Genomic DNA, 22520 nt, shown 5'->3' with positions numbered 1-22520 from the left:
ATCTCTCCGTTTGGTGTTTATTTTTGAGGGAAGTTTTGTAAAGATACCTCAAGTAGTGTTTAGTCTGTTTGCAAAATCTTATATCAACATGCTTTTGAATTTGCCGTGTCATGTAGGGAGACATAACACACAGAGAGTTTCTTTAACTGTGAAAAGCAATATGGCTCTTGGCAGCTCTGCCTCGTCTTTTGTCTCTGTAAGCTGGAAAGCGGATTTATTTTGTTAAAGCCAGGAGACATTTAGAGTTACTTAAGGCCTGAGTAGGAGCTGCCGACTGTGGTTCCTTCTCTGTAAGCATTCCCATGACTGCTAGAACAGGAGCACTTTGGAAAAATGGGTAATTAGTGTTTCCTTATTAAGGTTATTAATGATTCTGACCCTTGTTATATTAAAGAAAATCCTGAATATTAACCTTATGACCAAAAGGGATTTCCTCTCATAAGTCATCTGTTAATATTTTTAAGCTCCTAAGAATACACATTTGTAGTTTGCATTCTTGCTGCAGATATCCATTTCCATTCAGAGAATTTTTTTTAATTCAACTAGCAAGGAAAACGCAACCACAAAAGAAGTGTATTTCAGAGTTAACGTGAAGGAAGAACATTTGAAGTTGATAATTGCAGTTTTTCTGTAACAATGTGGCTTAGAGCAAAACAGGAATACTTTCTTCAATTTTCAACAAGATAAGAGTGATTCAGGTCACATGTTCTCTTTCACAATATATAGTCTGTGATGGAGTATTGTCAGAAAACTGCAAGTACTTGCAAAAAAGTGTGAGATCTTTTGTGTCTCCCTGAGCCTGTGTTACTAATTCACTCCTGTGTTAACTGCTGTAGGTCAGGTTAAATGAATTTTAGAAGACTCTTGGCTTATAATCAATGGTTTGGCTTTGTATCCTCTGCCCTGTGTATATTCTTGTTATCATCTTTTTCCTTCCCCCCTTCTCATTCCCCCTCCTCCCCATTCCTTGCTCTTTCCTATCTTTTTCCAGCAAGAGAAGTAACTAATGACCTTTGTGTGTCCCCAGGTCCTGATGTTGTGGTGTGGAGCTATATTCACAAATCCCCAGACTTAGACATATCCTTGCTGTGTGTTTTCTTTCTGGAATGAGAGTGCAATAACATAACTTGTTTAACTTTTGCTGGTTTTAACAGCAGGCAGAAGAAAGCTTTTCTTAATATTTTTATATTAACAATCCATTCTTAATAGGCTTGGGTTCTCTGCAAGACTAAAAATAGTATCCAGAGTAAGCATCCTTCTGGGTTGTATTTGTAGAATTGAACAAATGGTTGATATTACCAGTTGGTAACATGTGACACCAACATTAAAACGCTGGCATGTATTAGCTGTAACCCCACTTTGTGAGTAATCACTCTATTATGCTTTCATTGAGTATTCACATACTCTTTTCTGTGAAAAGCTCTTACCACCTTTGAGCCAATGCCAGAATTTTATTTTTTTTCTGGCGTTTTCCTTGCTCACCCATTTTTACAATGCAGCCTATGGCAGTGAGAATTAAGTATTCCCGAGGCCCGAAGGTACTGTCACCATTTAAAGAGCATCAAAGCACCAAAATTACCTGAAGGCTCAGCCCAAGCTGTTTTGGCCAATCCTGCTGCCATTTCCAATTCAAGTATGAGTTCAGGGAAAGGGAACATTTATTTTAAACCTTATTGCCAGGGGAACATAGAGACAAAAAAGCAGGTTTTACAGGCAAATGAAACACGGACAAATCCCTTTTCAGATTGTTGAGAGTGTTTGAGTAATACCTCTTACCATTTGCCTTTTCTTCTGGGTTTTGTACGGGTTTGTATGCCCTGGAAGTAACACCTGTTTCCTCCAGGAAACAGTTTATGCCTGTATAGAAAATTAAGGATAGAGTTTGTCTGCTCATCCACAGTTGCAGCTCACATTAGAACGGGGATCGATGCACCCAAATTCCAGCTCATTTATAGTGTTTGATAGCAACAGCGAAGCTGTGAGTCTGTGGTGTTTCATAGCACAGGTGGTCTCAGCACTTGGTGTGAGGTGTGGTCTTCACAGAGGGAAGATGTGTCCAATCCAGTGAACTGGGTGGTGCAGGACCTAACCGCCCAGCGAGCACTAACTCAGTGATATCAGTGCTGTAGGTTGTCTCTTGCTTTCTAAATCTGAGTGAAAACCCAAAAGTTGACTACTTGCTTTTTGAAGAAGTCAGTGCCACACAAGGAGTCAGCTGGCTGTGTTCCTGTCTGTTTAATTATAACCTGTTTCAACAGAACCTCCTCACAGCCTGGACTGTTAGCTTTGACCATTTCATGTAGTAAACTGCTCTATGCAGTATGGCAGTCCAGAACTGGCCATGTTTGGGATAAATGAATTGACTTGGGTACGTACTATGCTGTAGCTTGTAACTCAGCTGAAGTACAGACCTGTAAAATAACCAGTGGGAATTGCCAAGTTTGGGCTAGTTATTATTGATTTTGTTGGTTTCTAAGAGGTGGTAAACCAATATGGCCCATGGATGTTTAGCAGTTTCCTAAGCATTACCTTTTTTCTTGACTACATGGCTATTGTTCTTGTATTTGATTGTGAGGCTGCTGCTCATACATCTGCAGATTTTACCCAAGTGAGCAATGCTAACCAAACTATGATAGATCAAACTTCCAAACAGGATGCTTTGGCAAGCAGAGACATATTACTACCAGGGTCAGGTTAGAATGCAGTCTGCAGGACTAAGCTGCACATGTCCATGCAATTACCCTGTAATCCCTTGGATAAGGATTTGTATTTACTGTGGAGCCCCAAAGAGCTTAGTCAGAACTGAAGGTTTCCAACCTGCTAGATGCTGTGCAGACCTACAATCATTCTTTTGGTCTCTCAGCATCACCCCATCCTTCCCCTTAATTTTCCTTCAGGTTTCATTAAGTCCGAACTTATTATGAATCTCAATGGAGTTTGTGGACTTTGGGGCAGCGGATGGGATGGGTTGGGACAGATGGGATAGAGTGAGATAGGAAGGTACATGCATAGAACAGATAAAAGCACCACCTTGATAGGGACCCTCTTTTTCCCATCCCTTCCACTTCATTTCCAGGTGTCCTCATGTAGAGGCACGGTCCAGTATTCCCCTTCTGAGAACAACGATATATCTAACCTTATTGCCATGGCTTTTTATTCTACCACAGGGAGGGAGCTCTAGCATTTGAATCTTAGTACAGTGGTGCTACTGTTTCTGCTGAGAGCTTTCTCTTGCAATATGTAATAAAAGGTCAAAGCTTAAATAAATTTAAAATATGTTCAAGGGAAAATTCACCACACGTACTTGACTGTCAGAGTTGGAGGATTTTTTTTTTCCCCTTTCCTTAGTGCTGAGGCATATTAGAGATTTTTATGGTTTTGAGCATGATCCAGCATTGATACTGTAGCTCTGGAGGAGCGCCAGCAGGGAGGCTTACAGAATATCAAGTTTTATACCATCTTATGTAATGTTTATGCGGGTGGGATATGACATATTGAAATTCAATTTATTGAAATTATTGAAATTATATTCATACTGCCCTGCTGCCAGTGGAGCTGAAATGACTATGTTTTGTGGCGTTCCTGCTCGCACAGACATAGACACTCAGGGAAGATAGGTTTGCATTAATGATTTTTGTCTTCTCCTTCCTTATTTTCACTGGTGAACTGGTGCCATGACACTAAATACCTATGCTGTACAGCTGTAGGTATGTAAATATAGAAGGGAAAGGGTCTGAGTGAGTTCTTAAAAATAATGGAAATTTATTCATGTTAGCTTTTCTGGTTTAAGAAGCTTCCTTTAGGCAGGGTTCAGTTTCTTTTCAGAAAAGCCAGTATCTATTTCATTCATTGTAAAACTCATGTTCCAACAATGAACAGAAACCATGCTACATGTTATGTCTTTTTGATTTTATCAGTCTAATTCAATCAGTGTGGATATGTTTACATCTGCATAAGGCTACCCCATACAATACAGATTTTTCCTAAGAGACAGAAAGAAAGACGTATTTATACTGGGGTCAGCCTGTTGCCATGTGAAAGGTTGGTGGGACCAATGACACCATTTGGGGAGAAAGATGTGCAAGAGGAACCACTCTCCTAGCCAAAGTAGTACTTGCACTGGAGATAGAAAGAGATTTGTGTCAAGACCAAACTATAAGGGTGTATAGATGTAGCTTTTTTAAGTGGGTTTGCTACTTGAAGCTATTTCATCTCAAGGGATAAATGATTTAGATGTATTTGAGAATTCTTTTCTTTAGAGGCTGACATATCTGATGAAAAATTCTCACTTTTCTGGCTGGGCATTTACCATCTTGTCTCATGCATGATAACAGCCTCATGAAAAACAGCTAAAAGTTGTATGTAAATGTATGTAAAGTGATGTATGCTGCATGTGATGACATTCAGCCTCCTTCATGATAGTAACCTAGAGCGGTTCATAGTTTTATGGTCAGATGACTGCAGAGAAAGTCCCCTTTCAGACTAATTCTTGCTTAGCCGTGAAGTGGGTGGTAGTAAACTGTTCCTTTTGTTTATTGTGGGCAGGACAAGAACAAATGGGTCTAAATGGAAGAAAAAAAGAAAAAAAAATTAGGTTAGAGAGCAGAGAAGCCATTTTTGTTGGCAGATGCAGTTAAGCACTGAAATAGATGGATGTGGTATGTCCATCATTAAGGATTTTTAAGGCAGGTCAGACAAACAATCTTCAAAAATGGTTTGAGAAGCCTAAGTTCTACCCTGAGCAAGGAGATGAAAATGGGTAATCTGTTCTCTTTCAGTCCCATTTCCTCTGATATTTTAATAGCAATTTTGATGTCATTTGATTATTATGGTAACTAGCTGTGCTGTCCCTGTGTATTTTATTGATATGTTCCCATAAGTGATTCAATTTTGCAGTACATGCAGCAAGGAAATCGTAACAGAATTTGTTAATATATAATGGAAAAATATGCCCCTACCTAAAGCATTCAAATTCTGAAGGGCAGTTCTTACATCTTCTTTTACTTTTGTTTTTCTGTGTACAGGATTCTCAGGTGCTTGTGGCATCTGCGATGTCTGTTTTTAACATCATTGCATAACATCTTTGGAAAATGCTGAAATAATATTCCAGGGTTTTTTTTTCTTTAAAATTTAAAAAATCCTTTATAGGATTCAGCTTTTCAGTTAACATGGTTATACAGTAAAAAAAAAAAAAAAAAAAATAGACAATATTGCAGTTAAAATAGAAGAATTCTCACACATACTTCATTTGTGCTCCAGAAATTTCAGTTTAAGAAGCCTACATCACTTGTCTCAATATCTAAAATCAATTTAGCAAGAAGATACTTAGCCAGTGCTTTGAATCATCCTTTCTTAAATATTGCCATGTCATTCTGTTGGTTGGGATTATGTTACTCGCTGAATGTTTGCTACTCATTTTTTGCCAGTGTAATCAATAAAAGTGACACTGAGAAATCTGATCTTCCCTCTCGGCAGGCCAGCGTTGGGTGGTCTCCTTACATCATCTTTTCGGCAGCACCAGGAGTCCTTGGCAGCAGAAAGAGAGAGACGACGTCAGGAGAGAGAAGAAAGATTACAAAGGATAGAACGAGAAGAAAGAAACAAATTCAAGTAGGAGCCAAATTTGCTCTCAGTCTGTTGCTTTAATGTGTGATGGGTCTGTAAATCATTGAGACATGCAATTGCAAAGTAATTGAATTGATGTGAATAGTTTGTGTGTCTCTTTAGACACCTTCCTTGATCTGAGTATTTTGAGAACTGATCTATTAAACACATCATGATGAGTTTTGACAGGTAATAAGCCAGCAATTTTTTGAAAGACAGTTATGTATTTGCTAATTATACTGACTGGATATCTGCAGAAGCCAGATTTTATTAGCTAATGTACTCCTTCTCGAAGTATAATCTCACTAAGACAAAGGTTTTGAAGATGAAACAGTGGGAGGGAGGATATCAAGAAGGGAGGAAGAGTATCAAGAAGGGAGGAAGGGACAGCACTGAAACATCTTTTTGCTTTTATGTTCTCCAAAGTAAACGTGTTTTAAGGACTTGGGATGTATTTAGTGTTTTTAAACTACACTTTTCCCTGCTTTTCTGAACACGTGTCTCATCCTCCCAGAAACAGCAACTGACAGAAAATAATTGTCACAATTATTACTCAAACTATGGCCAAAGGCCCCAGCTGAATATAGGACTCTCCATTTTCACATCTGAGACCATGCAGTGTGTTGTGGGGTCCCAGGGTGTGCTGCTTGAGAATAACAGAGGCAAGTCCTCTCCCCCTGTCAAATTTATGCCTGTAAATGCGAGCACAGGCATTAGCAAAGACTGCTGTAGGCTTAGAATAGGGAAGGTGCTTTACCTGAAGTGCTTTGCCTTCTGTCTGAAGTGTGTAGGCTCAGAAACCAACTTGTTTCCCCATAAACAGTCATGAAAAGTAAACATATTTTTAGTAGTTAAAAGACATAATATAGTAATCTAAAGAATGGTAGGATAGGTGGTTTGTAGCCTTAGAGTTGGTATTTATGGAAAAGATGTTTATTAGTATGCAGGATTGTTTTCACTGTAATAATCCCTTCAGTAAATCTGTGTCATAGTGAATTTGGAAAGAGGAGCAACTTTGGTTGGTTGGTTGAAGGAGATACTCTCCCGGCTCCAGAAGATAGCTAGTTTAGAAGAAAATGAGAGGCAGAGGGAAGGTGGAAGAGCACCATAATAGGATCTTTGCCAGCCAAAAGCTGCCCATGTTCTCCTGAAACAGAAACAATCAGGTCTCAATCTTCAAGCCTCTTCAAAAACCCTCCCTCTAAGTGGTATCATCAGGCTGCAGCAGGCTGCCATGGACAGCCAACATGATCTTTCAGAAAGGAAACTCCCAGACCAAAAAAGCCACCAGGACATTTGGCAGCTTGACCTGTTTGAATAACAGATCTGCACATTTCACTAGAAGTTGGCTACAGTAATTGTTGTGTCATTAAAAGAGCTTCCTTAAAGTCAGAAAAAACGATTTTTTTTCCTTAAGTGTACATCTTCATCCCATTGCTCCAGAGTCTGAAAATGGTTAACTAAACTTCATGATTGTGTTGCATTTTTAAGACAACAATTTTTCAATGTCCAGTGTTTTCATCATCTAAATTTGAGTTCCCTGGTCACCCAGAAGGTATAACTTGTGTTTAAGAAGAGGGTCTCCGAAGTCACCAAACTGTGCAGACAGACAGCATCCCACAGTTGATTAACCAGTCTGTCAGGAGGAGGACAAAGCCACAGCAAACAGTGCTGGACAGTTTTGTAAGAGTTCTTGGGATTATGTTATCATATCATCAGTCTGGCTAGAAACCCAGTCTCTGAAGATGTATTTTGGATTAAAAATAACACTTGCAATTCACAGCTTTAACCTCGTGAGCAGTACTGGATTTACTATCATGACTCATTTGTTATCTCATTCTTTCCAGTTCTGCCTTGAGAATATTGCACTAGGTTCTGGCACTATTATTGACAAATTAAGGATAATTTAAAGGAGACCATCACCGGTTGTGAAAGAGCTTTTTTTTTCAGGAGAAATTTTTAAAAGCTTTATAAGCATTTGCTAGAAGAAGGAATGCTTTATATAATAAATATTTTTCTCAGTAGAAGTACTATTGTTCCTATTGCATATGTAGAACAAGATGTCCTAAAATGCAAGGGTTATTTTTCAGCTGTAGGGAAGGGTGAAATTTGTCAGAGGGGAAAGAGTAATTTTTAAATTTGCCTCATGAAAAATAACTGAATTTCATCTTTTTTTCCCTTGCAGCTATTCCCATAGCTATTGTCATTCCAAAGTATATTCTGAAAATAGGATGAAAGGATAACCAGCTCAGGGATTCATAGGATGTGGGGATAGTTTGAAACACTAATATGTGTTCCATGTTACTGGACTTTTGAAGAGCACTTGATAGCAGATGTTTGATAGCTGATGGTATAGTAGGTGATAAGTAATTCATCCGGTGACAAAATATATATAGAAAAAAAAGTATTGTATTCATAAATGGAGTAGTTCTGAAAATCTTTACAGTACTCACAGGTTACACTGTAGAAGAATGTAAGAGATAAGGTAAAAGTCTCATCAATTTTGTGCAGGTTATTCAACAAAATATTGAAAATACCTTCATGTGATATTGAAGCAGGCTGGATTTTCACTGGGTTCTGCTGTGCTCCTGGGTAAATTTGCATCCACCTGTGTGGATGTGACAGGCCTCCCCGAAATCACGGTCCCCAGTCATCTGGCAAAGCTAACTTGTCAAAACCTAAACATGAGTTACTTGAGGAGCTGGGGGAAGGACAGCTGAAATAGAGGGAGATTTGTATTCAAAACTCGGGGTGAAAAATAAAAAAGTGAAAGGTTGCTTACTGTCTCATTGTCCTGCACAGACCCTGTAAGAAGGAAGCATTGTCTTACTCAGTAGCACCACTCTGCTGTCCTGTTTCCAACCATGGCAAGACATGAAAGACACTGAGGAAAGATATTAGAAAGAGGGGCAGTACTGTATGCTCCCTGCTTTGGACTCTCCTGCCGGGTCCTGCAGCCACCCTTTCAGGGCATTCTAGCTGGAGCGTATGAGGAAAGGTGTAATAGCCACTAATGTGCCCGCTCCTTATGGATGAGTCCAGTTCATGGTGCCTAATTTCTGGAACCAGGTTTCAAAATGTGCTTCAAGTACTTAACTTTTTTGGGAGAAAGGGGGGTTGTAATTACTTGTAATGACCTTCCAAACTATGCATTTGCTGTACATGTCCATGTGGTACGTGCATGGGTAAGTGTACACACATACTTGTCAGCCTTTTTTACAAAATCAAATAGTTTTTGTTGACAACAGCCTTCATTGTCTCTGATCAGCTTGTTTGTATCGCTCTTGTTTTCTCCTACTGTACTTCTACTTCTGTTACCTTATTATTCTGGTTTCCCCTGCAAATTACTGCAATTCTCTTTCTAGCCGTGATTATTTAGACAAAAGAGAAGAATTAAGACAAGCAAGAGAAGAGAGGTTTGTATATGATGCATCCATCCTTCCCTTTGGTTGTTTGCACTTCCTATATTCTGTATTTACATTTTTAACTCTGCATGCACAGAACACTTTAATTCTGAAAGGCTTCTATAAGAAAGTGGCTGTTTCGTTCAAGAGGAGAATGAAGTCCAGCTGTAGGCAGAGCAATAAATGAAAAGCAGCGGGACTGGAATGCATAAGAATGATTGATGAACTATCTTTTATCTATTTGTGTGGGAAACAAGCTTACTCCATTTGCCTCAGAAATTTGCCCAAATTTAGTATAGTTACAAATTGAATAAGCCTGTCTTTCTCACCCAGTGGGTCCCAAGCTTTCTGGAGGGTCAGAAAAGGCAACTGAGGATAAAGGAAATTGGGGTCACAGGCGTTGCAAAACTGCAGTCACGGGCTGATGGAAACGGTTCTGACCCACTCCCCACGTATTTTTATCTTTCAGGGCCAAGTTTTCTTTGCTGATCTCTCTAAACATCAGCAAGTAAATGACAAAGCTTAGCAGTGTTTATCATTGCAGCATTGTTTTAGTTTTATTTATATAGCATATTGAAAGTGGCTGAGGTTTTTGTGTTGTTTTTTTTTTCCTTTTTTAAAATTCAATTAAGGAGTTTAGAAACCCTGGACTAGACTGGGAGCTATGTGCTTATGAAAGCACATTTTTCAAGGAATACTTGACTAAAGACCTTTGCCTTTCAGTAGCTTCATCTTTACCTCCACTAGTAATTACACCCTGGAGGGAGCTCTTGTTTTTACCTGGAAAGTATGCATGTTACTACACAAATAGCAGATGAAATATCATCCAGATTGCTTCAGTTCTGCTTTTATGGTCCTCCAGAGGTTATTCTTGGGAGATACTTTTGGATTGTCAAGAATTGGAATTACATTATCAAAGTATGAGAGTGGCCATCTCAGCAATCATTGTGTTGCTGCGTTTTGGTTTGGGATGAGGTTTTTTTGGTTTGTGCATTGATTTTTTTTCTTTTCCCCACAAAATCCTTATACAGGAGGGAGTTCGTTTCTGCAATCTAAACTCTGATCTATTGTTCCTGAAGTAGCTAATATTAGAAAATTATTTTGACATCTCCAAGAGTAAGAAAAGGTGGATGGGCTTTCCCTTGTCCTTCCAGCCAAAGCAATTACAAATAGTTTAAAGCATTTTCTGAAATGAAACATGCCCAAGCACACAGACATCATAGATTGATCTCAGCTGAATAAAACCTTTTACAGCAAGCATGCTCGTCAGCAAGATTTGAAACAAATTAGATGCTGCATCTCCAGCACTTTGAAGTTGTAAGGGAATATATTCCAAGTAATCTGGAGTATTTTGGGGGAAGTGTTCACCAGCAGGGCATCACTGCTGTGCAACGTGAGACAATTTCACTGGTCATTAGGAACGTGTTTATCCTCGGGGCTCTTTTGAACTGAAATGTTAAAACTAATCAGTTCTTCCTCATAAAGAGGAAAGATACATGTTTGCTTTGACAGCACATAAATATTGGAGAAAACTTGGACAAGTGAAGTCTTGCCCCAGAAGCCCATTCCATTTATCTTCTGGGACACCTTTTTGTCTTTTTACCAAATACCTTTGCACAAATGAGGTTTAATTTTGCAAAGGAAGTTGCATGTTGACACATTTAAAGAGAATGCATGCACTGTAAGAAAATGCTACCGCCAAGGTGCTAAAATCCTAGCTAAAACGTGGACACTGGCTCCTGTTCAGGGTGGAAAAGCAGAAGGAGATGATACTGAGCACATAGGAAAGGCTCTGTTAAAAGCACTGCTTCTGTGCACTGTCGTATCACCCTAGAGCTCTATACTACAGGCACCCACTTTTCCAGTGGCTCTGTGGTGGCCTCAGTGTGAGGGAGAAAGATGCCTGCAGCTCAAGGGGTCTGAGCATAACTCCACACCATTTGTTTCATGTGTTCTTGCTGTTCAGTGATTTAAGGCCTTTTTTTTTTGCTTTTACTTTGCTTGGTTGGGTACATGCCAGTGGTAGTTTAAAAATAGCCCAACAATGGTGAGCTCCCAGGCGCTCTTCAGTGTGATTTACAGCTCAGATGCTTTCCAACCTGTGACTTTGTTAGTACATAAACATTTTTAAGTCACCCTCAGGGCATTGCTCGGAGACCTAGAGATCTCACAACGTTATTTTTATCTGCTTGAAGATGGTAAGTGGAATATCATGTTCATGAGGTATACCAAGCAGAATACCCACAGATTTTTGGCTCTTTGTCTATAGAATCGGCATAGGTTTCCTGATGCCTGCAGGTTTCTGTGATTTAAAGGAATATAGCAGTATATACACAGAGGGAATGTGTCAGTCCTGTAGAGGAGGAGCCAACTGCAGTAGAGGGACAATCGCTCATCCTTTCAACTTCAGGTTTTGGACTTCATGAGACCTTAGGTATTTGACACTGGCATTCATTGTTAAGGCATTGGTCTGAAACAAAAAATACCCAAAATATAGGTTGCCTATCAAGTGTGAAGTGTTACTAACTGTTTCTAGAATAATTTTTATTTCCCAGTTAAATTACCATCTCTGCTTATTAGCTTGCCCATTTAATAATTAGTTATGCTGATGTAGTGCTATGAGAGTTGTTCTGGATCCCTTTTTTCTTTCAGTGTAGCAAACGTATTTTGAGAAGGCACGTCTTGATCCCAGTCCTCTGCTTTGCTGGTTGGCTGTGCAGCCCACAGCTACAGAAGCTAAAATGTTAAAGCAGCTGAAAAAAAGGACAATAAAACATTGCAGTTCCCCCCCTTATAGAAGGATCCATCCAGATCTTTGTTGTGGAGTGTTGGCAAACTGCAAATCCCTCCTCGGTGGCAGCCAGCTGGGCTGTACCTGCCTGAGCTAAGTCATCAATTTGAATGGCTCTTTATGAGGCTGAAGCCCCATCTGGTCTAGTTGCAAGGAGCCGGAAGGCGCAATATGTAAGTGACCACCGTTAAAAGAAAGGCTGGCTTCGTGAACTGTAACTAAACATCATGCTAACGCCAGCGAAAGGCTTTCTCCTCTATTGAGAAGGCAAAAATCATTCTCAAGAATTGGCTTCATGTTAGAACTGTAAACAGTTCCTATTTTATAACCATACAAGTATGTGGCTTGTTATATTTTCATCCAGAGACTGTAGGGGTTCCTTCTCTTGCAGAATTCGTTCAAAGCCTGTGCATACCTCTGGAGGAATAAAATAAAATGAGTTTTTTCTTCATTATTGCTGTTTGCAATAAAGCAAATTGCCTCTGAAAACACAAGGGCTGCTCTTCAAAGACACGTTGCTGTGCTCTATGTGGATGTTTGCAAATGTGCATGCATGTGTGGCTACCAGCTGTCGTAAGCATGTTTGTTACCACATATGGCTGACTTCTTTACCCTGCCTGCTTTTAACCCACCCTCGTACACCAGTTCGGGCTGTCAGTGAGGCAGGAGAGGGGAGGAGAGGTATTCCCTGTTACGAAGTGTTTACAGCAGTGGGTTGTAGGAGGATGACCACAGTGTTTCAGGGACATAAGCGGTAGTCTTGATTAACCTGTTTAACAGTTCACTTGTGGGTAAGACAAACAGTTTAAAGCCCAATCCAGCTGTATTCATGAATTTATTCCTTAGCAAATAATGGTGGATAAAATTAGCAGACATCTGGAAGAGGCACAGATTTCAAAGTTATTTTGGTCGAAATGTATAAAGCACACTATGAAGAATATGATTGGTAGCTGGTCTTAATAAACAGTTAGTGAGTTCTGCCTGCCTAAAATGCAAAACAGATGTATCTTTGTTCTTTTAAAGTGACTTTGATGAATAAACTACATGTGACGTCAGGTCCAAGCTATTGGATGTCTGAGTCCGGCACAGAAATTTTTTAGAATGAAAAAAAAAGAAAACTTTCCATTGTAGACTCTGGAGAGAACAAAGTGAATTCCAGTGCATTGCGCTCAGAGCAAATAGAAGCAGGTTCAGAGACTTTAGATAGTCAATCCAAGCATTTATTATTGATATTATTTTCAGGGAGATCTGGTTTTGTCTGCTGCACTGAACCCCTTTCCTCTCCTTGCAGCAAGTCTCAGACGTTGGATAGTTGCTTCAGTATTAAGGGGCTCTGGCTTTGGAGGTGTTCTTTTCTTTTTCCTTTTTTCTTTTTTTTTTTTTTTTTTCCCCTCCCATTTTAGTTTTGGGTGAGGGAGGGCTGGGAGGAGGAGGAGGAGGAGGCGAAGGAGGAGGGTGAAAAGGAGGGCAGACAAACGCTTCCAAAAGGAGAGAGACTATGCAGACACAATACTGTATCTAAGGACTCTTCAACTCTGCTGCTTTTTGCTTTTGTTTTGTCATGAGCCATTTAACATTTTTTGGGGCAATAGTCTTTGCTTTAGTGTGTGTTTTTTGGCAGATTGACCAGGCAGGCAGTTTAGCGCCATACCCCTTGTGTCAGGAAGTCAGCTCATTCTCTGCAGGTGTTTCATCCATAAACAAGCATCAGCCACAGACTTCTTTTTCTTTACGGAAACCCTCTGGAATTTAACTTTCAGATACAAATACTTGGAGAGGTTGGCAGCGGAGGAGTATGAGAAGGAGCTGAAGAGTCGGAGTGTAAGCCGGGGCAGAAGTGAGCTGTCCTTGAACCTGAGATCTCCTTCAGCCCCATCCTCGCCTGTACCCAAGTGTGTCAGCCCAGCATCCACAGAGTCCCAGGAAGAGCTGAAGACCCCTTCCACTCCCTGTGGGACCCCTCAGCCCTCAGAAGGTAAGTGAAAAGGAGGGCAGGGGAATGAGCAGTGATTTTATCACTTTTTCTCTTGGGCTAGCAGTGATTTTTGGTGCATGAGTGCAAGAATATATCCTCCGAGATACCAAAGTAAAGGGTCTTATAATATTGTTTCATGCTGCTTCTTTCTTTTTTCTTTTTTCTTTTTTTTTTTTTTTTTTTGCATGAATCTGGATGTCTTCTAATCTCTTCAAGCAAGGAATACACTGCTAAATGTTGCTATGATTTATATTATCGTTGTCTGTTGCTATTAGAATGGAATAATTGGAAAATACAGCATACAGAGGGTCTTAATTTTACCATCATGTTACTTGTATATTAGAAGTTACTGAATACTAAACCAACAATATTCCTGCCAACAGATTTTGCTTATGTGGATTCTCTGAAAGAAATGCAACAGATGAATGCCAAGATTATAATAACCTTCCAGCAGAGCACAGGCTGAATGGGACAAACAGAAAAAGTCTTGAATTGAAGGCAGGGAGGGAGTGTTGGTTATTTTTAACACCAACAAAAACTCTTAAATCTGCAGCACCAGTAGTAAAGGACTTAAAAGAGACCACAGACAATTAGCAAAAGGGAAAGTATAATTAGTGTTTGCACGGTTGGTTTGCTGTCATATAATTTATCGGTGTACAGAGCAATATTTTTTGTGTGTGCACGTCATTCTGCCACTTGCATCATGTACCCCTCCTTCAGTCCTCAAAAAAAAACACCCACCCTACAGACTTGTACTTGCACCATATGATGCTGCATTAACACTGGGAGCTAGAATGCATGTTGAGGGTGAATTATCGCCATCATTCATTTTTATTTTATTTGATTTCCTGCTATGTGCTATTGGTGATTAATGCATTTGTAACTTGCACTGCTTGGTTTTATTGAGTGTTATGGCTGGTAGCATGCTATAAAGCAAGGCAATTTAAGAAAAAAGTTACAAATACTAAATGTTGCGTATGTTTATCCTCACCGTACTAAGTAGGTGAAGTTTATTTAATTTAGGTTTATATATTTTCCCAATTATATTCCCAGTTTTCTTGTCTGGCACCTTAAAAGTCTCAGTGGAATCATTTGAACTTAAAAACCATGGATATTTTCCTGTAACACTGATATTCAGAAACATCCAGATGCCCATTATTTTTCAGTGCAATATTGCTTTTAGAGCAAATAAGCTGGATTTTTCCACCATTAGGATTTCAGAGCTGGGTAGGGAGCAAGTATCTCTTTTATGATGATTATTTTAACATATTTCTCCTGGAAGCATTCCAAAAAAATTGCGGCATGAAATGGAGCAGCACAATCCATTTGGGGAATACATTTAGAGCAGGTGTACAGGGCAACTTCAGGCAGCCAGAATATGGCAAAGCTATCAACACGTGGGTAGGCAGGACATCTCTACTAAAACTCCTGGCAATATCAATAGGCAACAGAGGACAGCACCTGGAAGCCTGGCAAATGGACTGCAAGGAGAGAACATATGGATGGAGCAGGATAAGCCTCCAGCCAAGGGCAGCTGCAGGCAGATGGCCAGGACGGCACCAGAACAGGGTCCTGGAGTCTACATACGCTAGTGGGAGCTGTGCATGAGGAAGGACAGCTGTTTCAGGCCTAGTAAAAGCATTGGAAAGGTCATAGATAGTAATGAGCATGTGGGCAGGGCAGGCTCTCTCATCTGGAGGCGGCCAGGTTGTTGGATATCAGCCAGCAGCTGGCAGGCATATTTATAGGTTTTGTGGCATTGCTGCTAGACTATTATCTGAGTTCCTTATGCTCCATAATGAATTAAAATCTCAAAGTTTACTGTCCTTAGGAAATGTTACAAATCCTGCTTGATAGATAGAGAAACTGAGGCATTAACTTCCTTAAACCAGTTGTAGGAAAGCTGAAACAGAACTCGGATTACTTGCAGCCCAAACAGTTGCTTTGAACTTGGGGATCACTCTTCCCAAGCAAGGATAAAATTGCAGGAGAACACTTCCTCAGTTCTGTGCATAGGACCCTCCAAAGACTCTGCGAGAAAAGTGTTAATGGTTGTGTCATATTTGTCTGCAAAATTCAGAACCTGAAGTCAAACAGCAAGTCTGGTCCTTTACTAGCAAAACAAGAAGTGATTTTTATTTTATGCCATTTGTGCTGAAGTGTCCTTTCACCAACCAGTATCTACTGGGCTTAAGAAGGAAATGGATTTTGTCTGTGGAACTTTGTCCCACACTGTGAAATGCCTCAATATCTTTACCCAGTATAAAAATCTGGACTTACTGAGCTGAAGTGTTTTCTCATATAAAACAATAAGTTCCACTAAAGTAATCAAGACTTACTCTTGTAAAACGTGGGATATGGCATTCAGAGGAAATGAAGGCAGGCCCATAACTACAAAATAGAACTTTTTTTTTCAGAGCAGCTACTTCCTTTTTTGTAATTTCATTGGAGAATATTTTATGAAGCGCACATGTGCAGTAAAGGAGAGCAACAACAACCAAGGCATCTCTGAAGTCAGTCCACAAAAGAATTGGAGACAAACCTTTCTCAGACAGGAGCAATTTTTTAGCACTTGAGGAAGTAAGCAGGCCAGCCAAAGTGCTCATTGTGGACAGGAGGAAACCTTTGAACATATTAGCTGAGCAAGGTTCAAATACTGCCTAAAGTAGGACTGGTGAAAGCATCACCAGGGCTACAAAGATGATTAAGGGCCTGGAGCATCTCTCCTATGAGGAAAGGCTGAGTGAACTGGGGCTGTTCAGCCTTGAGAAAAGAAGACTGGGAGGGGATCTGATTCATGTTTATAAATATCTGAAGTGTGGGAGACAGAGGGAAATGGCCAGCCTCTTTTCAATGGTCTGTGGAGACAGGACAAGGGGCAATGGCCTCAAGTTGGAGCACAGGAAGTTCCGCACCAACATGTGGAAGAACTTTTTCACAGTGAGGGTGACAGAGCCCTGGCACAGGCTGCCCAGGGAGGTGGTGGAGTCTCCTTCTCCGGGGATGTTCAAGACCCATCTGGACGCCTACCTGTGTGACCTGTCCTAGGGAACCTGCTTTGGCAGGAGGGTTGGACCTGATGATCTCTGGAGGTCCCTTTCAACCCCTATGATTCTGTGAATTCTGTGAATCTCAGTAAATGGAGGCACATCAGGGCACAAGGGTGCAGTGAGGCCAATGCAGCGCCAGTTGTAGAGCCAAAAGAGTCTTAGTACGTAAAGTAAGAGAGGGAACTGGGGTGAGAGACAAAGAAAGATCATTCCTAACATAAATGAAGAACAAGCTCCCTGCTGGTGATCGCTCTGTGCAGCTTTTACCATCACAAGGAATGGAAAGAAAAGGTTGAGGTAGGGTAGAGAAAGAGAGTTTCTCCTGTGCTGGAGGAACTGAAGAGCGATAACAACCAAGACTTTTAAGAGATGCCCAAACAATTGAACCAAGAGGGCTTGGGTAGGTATAGCTGTCTGGATTTACTTTGTGCATCCTCAAGAAACATAGTGTACATATCTCCCAGCTCCAAATAGAAATCAGAGAATATAGATGAAAGTGCAGTTGCCCAATCTGTTACATTGGCAGGGAATAAGATGTGGGCCTGGAGGGATGTATGTTCTTTCTGAGGGCTTATGGGAGTAGGGGTTGGGGTCTTGTCAGCATTTACTAAGGATAGGATATCTTGTGTCTGCCTCAGGGTTTGGTTTTAGTTGAGTATCAAAATAAAAGTTGTTTTCCTCCTTGTCCCTGTACAGCATTACAGGTTCATAGCTGTGTTGTTGAGAAAGGAGCACCTGGCTGTCCTCTCTAACCTCTCACTCAAAAGATGGCTATTGCCAACATCTGATCAAATCATAGTGGATCAAGTTGCTATAGGGCTTTATGTGGCCAAGTCTTGAAAGTGTCAGAAAATGCAGATTACACCATCTCTCAGAACAAAATCTTCACACTTTCATTAAGGGACCCTGCTACTGTCCCTTTTAGTCATGAGGTTATACAGCTTCTTTGGGAGATTTCATTCTTCCAAGTCTTCACATTTTTTTCCAACAATGCATTTTTAGAGATTAAGTTCTGGCAGAAAAAGAAGTGGGCATATGACTCAAAAATTAGTCCTTAAAACCGCATTCAGTTTTCCTCCTCCTGATTAATGCAATTGCAAGTAAAACTTCTGGTCATTTAAAGACCACATCTCCCTCATTTCTTTTAATGGGAGGCCACGTGGGGAATGGAAGCTAAACCTTGAGAGAAGTTTGAAAAACAGCATATACAAGTGCAAAGAGATTACCTGTACTACTGAATCTGGCAATCCCAATTTAGCTTCTAAGAACTGTAAATGTGTAAGAATTGAGTCTTTAAAAAAAAAAAATTAAAAATCTGCTTATCATTGTATCACACTTCTGAATACCTCAGGAGTGCCCTCTTTGCTGTTGATACTTTTTGATACAGCCATGCTTGCTTCCCTGAGTCTTCGCACTCTCCACCAGGAGAAGTATGCAGACTGGGACCAGAGTCTGGTCTGTTATTTGAGTTGGTTGCCACCTGCAAGGTTGCCATTTAGAGTAGTGTTAGAGTGGTATGAAGTTTGATCCTGTAGATACAGGACTGAAAGTGCCACCTTATCTTAAACAGGCCACCACCAAGCAGTCGCTAAGAATCGTATTTTTTAACTGCTTTAGAAGTTCTCACCAGTATCAGCCCAATGGATTACATGATGGAACTGCAAGGGATGGACACAAATCCGCTTTGCTTACTTTCTTCTCCATCTAGTGCTTGCTGAGAGATTTGATTTTTAACAGCTTTTTAAGGGAAGTGCTACTGGCCATAGGTCACTATTCATAAGTTATTTAGGTTACTGGTGGATTGATACCATCCCTAAAGAGAGAGAGACTGTCAGAATGAGTGTTAGCATATCCCTGTTTTGTTCTACACAGGTTTAAGTTTTGATACTCCTTAAACTCAAAAAAACAGCCTATGTCAATATAATTCTCTTTAATTTTTGTTATATATCAGATTCTGCTACAATAGCGCATCTTTCTGGTATTTATGGAATAGTTCTTGTATGAAGAGTCTCCCCTGGCTTTATCCTATTGAATCTTCAGTGTAGCTTCCTGATGACAAAGGTGCCATAAAACATGAGACATTTTTTTTTGTCAGCTTCTTTCTCTACCTCACCTGACTTGACCTTTTTGGTTATTGCATGACAGATTTTGTTTTAGAGAGAAACATGTAAAACTTATACTGAGCTTTGATGAATTCATGACATTTGTATATATGGACCATTGCATCATGGCAAGCTCAGAGTCTTCCATTCTACAGTACCATGTTAGTTCCAGGGACTCGTGCAGGATTCCTGAGCTCGGATCTCAGTTATATTCAAATCTTGGCTTGACTTTAAATGCTCTTCTGCTGTATCTACATGCTGACAGCTGTGGTGAGAAACACACCACTCTGATGCAGAGTGTCTTCCAACTTCTTGCCAGCTCCCTATAATTTTGTTTCTCTCATAGACAGGGTCTGGGGTGCAGTCATAGGTAAGGCATATTTGGAGAGAGAAGGCCACAACAATCCCCAGTAGCGCTACAGGCTGGGGGAAGAGTGGCTGAAGAGCTGTCTAGCAGAGAGGAACCTGGGGGTGTTGAATGACACCCACCTCAACATGAGTCAACAGTGTTCCCAGGTGGCCAACAAGGCCAACAGCATCCTGGCTTGTATCAGGAACAGTGTGACCAGCAAGGCCTGGGAGGTGACTTTAACCCGTACTCAGTGCTGGTGAGGCCGCACATCGAGTACTGATGCGGTTTTGGGTGCTGCCGTATAGGAAGGACATTGAGGTGCTGGAGAGGGTGCAGAGGAGGGCAAAGAGGCTGATTAGGGGTCTAAAGGATGGTTCTCATGAGGAGAGGCTGAGGGACCTGAGGCTGTTCAGCCTGGAGAAGAGGAGGCTGAGGGTAGATGTTGTCACTCTCTGCAGCTGCCTGAGAGGAGGTTGTAGTGAGGCAGGTGTCGGCCTCTTTTCCCTAATAACTAGTGAGAGGACAAGAGGGAATGGGTTCAGGTTGCTTTGGGGGAGGTTCAAATTGGATATTAGGAAAAACTTCTTCACTGAAAGAGTGGTGAAGTGTTGGAAAAGGCTGCCCAGGGAGGTTATAGAATCACCGTCCCTGGAGGTGTTCAAAAGACGGGTACATGTGGCACTTCAGATCTTTTAGATGTTACAGTGGTGTAGTGCTGACAGTTGGACACCATGAGCCTGAAGGTCATTTCTAACCATGATGATTCTATGATTCTATGTGCAGAGCTGCTCACCTATCTAATATTAGACTTTTAGATGCGATCTGTGTAGAAGAGGGTGGAAAGGTAAGCTTCTAATTGGGAATGGTTTATAATTTAGGGGTTTGAGTAAGCATAGGCTATACATGATATGTTATGTGTACATTTATTTTATATAAATGTATTACATATACCTGTCTGGTTATTTTACTACCTACACATATAAAAACAATTGTAAAGTATAAAAGCTTAGGTCAAATGGAATTGGTGGCAAAAAAAAAAATTGCATTTTTCTATGCTTAAATTATACGAAATTAAGTAGAATAGTGTGGCACTGAAGATGCATTACTGAAAACTAGTTTAAAAACATGTTGTTTTAAAGGTAGTCACAGGCATTGTTAGAAATCATTTTTCCTTTTGTGGGTGTCTCAGAGAATAGGAATGGCCCGCAACATGAAACAGTCCTATGAAGACATTGTGACCTTCATTATTTTGGTTTATAGCTTCTCAGGTTAAATCTATTTACCTGCTCCTAAAGGACTGAAATGTTTGGACTGCATTCCAGAGCAATACTTATTTTCCTTCAAAGATTCCTGTAGTTCTTGAAGAAAGTTTCATTGTATATCATGTGAGCCAAAGACCATGGCAAACCCAGAAGGCTCTTAGGCAATATTTTCGTGTAAAGTAGTTAACAAAAGGTAAAAACAAGAGTGATTTGGTCATTGTAGTTCAGCGACCCAGCAGAAGAATTGGTAGAGAGGGAACCTGGGGAGTATGCAGAGCTAACATGCACGTCCCTTTTCATCACTCTCGCATGGCCGTTTCAGTTTTCCAAAAGTTGTCAGCTGCTTGGTGTGAATATGTGTGGATGCTCTTCGATTTCTTTGCAGCAGGCAGAGAATATTTGCATGCAAATATCTGCTGGTCTAGCTAAAACACATAAACATGAGTGAATGACTTTCACTGTCAGTGCTAAAGCAGGGAAGAAACCATGAGTGTACTATGAACCGTGTTTGCCGTGTGCCAGACGATAAAAAAGCAGCTCATGGGATGCCATATGCCAACCAGTTGGAAACTAAATTTGCGCCATATGCCAGGCAGTTGGAAACGCCGTTCAGTTATGATGTGGCTATTCTGAAGTAAATGTGCATGAAAAAGCGTATGTTTTTTGTCAGCCAAATGTGTGACAGTGCCATTTCCAGACTGTGCCATTCAACTGTGTTAATAAAACTAATATTTGTATTTTTTTGTTGAAGTGTTCCTCATCCGGTGAGAAAAGAATTCTTCCAGAACCCAAAGAACATTCAACCAAAAGCCACAATCTCCCTCCTTTTTGTTTTTTTTTAAAGATCTCTTCCTTCCTGGCTCTGTCTAGGCACTGAGTTGTCAATGTCATGCTCAGGTGGGATGCCCATTTTCTGCTGGTTCACTCAAATCCAACGCTCCAGCTGTGGAAGTATGTATAAAAACAGTGGGCTGGCTCCAGACAGCAAATGAAGGGGTTTGCCAGGCCACTTTCAAGTGCAATGCTGTTGTCACACAACATTCATCAGTCTGTTGCTCCTGCTGTTCAGCATGCCCTGGACTTGCTCTTTATTTTCTTTCCATAAGGCACTTGTACAACTTTCACGTCGCTCTCGTTTAGAGGAGTGAGCCTGAGACAACTCCGTTGTTAAGTGAATCTCTTTCTCCCATTGTTCTCTCCACCAGTGAGTGCCAGTGAACCCGAACCAGAGACAGAGACAGAACCAGAACCAGAGCAGGAGGCTGAGGCCGAGCAGGGAACGGAAACACCCAAGGAAATAGAGGCTACAGAGGTGGGACCAGAGAGTGAGGTGGAGCAAGGACCAGAGAGAGAGCCAGAAGAAAGTGCAATACTCAGTGAAAAAGAGAGGCAGAATGAGGAAGTGAATGAAAAAGACAACTGCTCTGCATCCAGCATATCCTCAGCAAGCAGCACTTTAGAGAGGGAAGAGAGAGAGGACAAGTTAACCAGTGACAATGAAACTGGTAAAGTGAAGCTTTTTCAATAATGAAGGGTTTCTGGTGGAAAAAAAATGTTAAATTAGCAGCTCTGATGTTGCATTAATTAGCTAATAAACTCTTTGCACCTAAGACCTGCTTCACCATGGCCAAGTCTGGTCTACTCTCTGCTTGGAAATCCACAGACTTTGGTGGGGTTTCTATGTTTGAGGGACAGCGAGACCGTGATGAAATGAAGTTTCCTTTGATTTGAGACCATTTTCTTCCCCTAAGGTTAATATCTTAACTATTGAATCACTGTCTTACAGCAGCTTGCATCTCTAGCTCACAGAGAAGTTATTTGGGTTTTCTACACATGAAGCAGTAAGACAAGGAGCCACGCTGACATGATTTGTCGAGAGATTCCAGATACGGTTTCTCATTGTTCTAATGGAAGAGAAAGAGCAGTGTGGGCTGGGATGTTTGTTGCTTCCCTTCAGTTCTCCTGTCTTGACTAGGTTTC

General features: G+C 40.8%; 1 protein-coding gene across 3 annotated transcripts in view; it reads left to right on the top strand.

Annotated features, from left to right (window-relative positions):
• Nucleotides 1-22520, top strand: part of FHOD3 (formin homology 2 domain containing 3) — a gene marked incomplete at both ends in the record, with an annotated part of 396588 nt that overhangs the window by 311909 nt on the left and 62159 nt on the right. For all 3 annotated transcript variants that reach the window (XM_084260348.1, XM_084260347.1, XM_084260346.1), the window contains 4 exons: nucleotides 5476-5610; nucleotides 8970-9020; nucleotides 13560-13774; nucleotides 21746-22045. In XM_084260348.1, the coding sequence (XP_084116474.1) occupies nucleotides 5476-5610; nucleotides 8970-9020; nucleotides 13560-13774; nucleotides 21746-22045 (701 nt within the window). The remainder of the gene's footprint in view (nucleotides 1-5475; nucleotides 5611-8969; nucleotides 9021-13559; nucleotides 13775-21745; nucleotides 22046-22520) is intronic.

Source organism: Gallinula chloropus (assembly GCF_964237585.1).
Source record: "Gallinula chloropus genome assembly, chromosome: 2".
Taxonomy (NCBI): Eukaryota; Metazoa; Chordata; class Aves; order Gruiformes; family Rallidae; genus Gallinula; species Gallinula chloropus.
The sequence above is the reverse complement of the archived record's forward strand: the minus strand, read 5'-3'. Positions and strand labels throughout refer to the sequence as shown.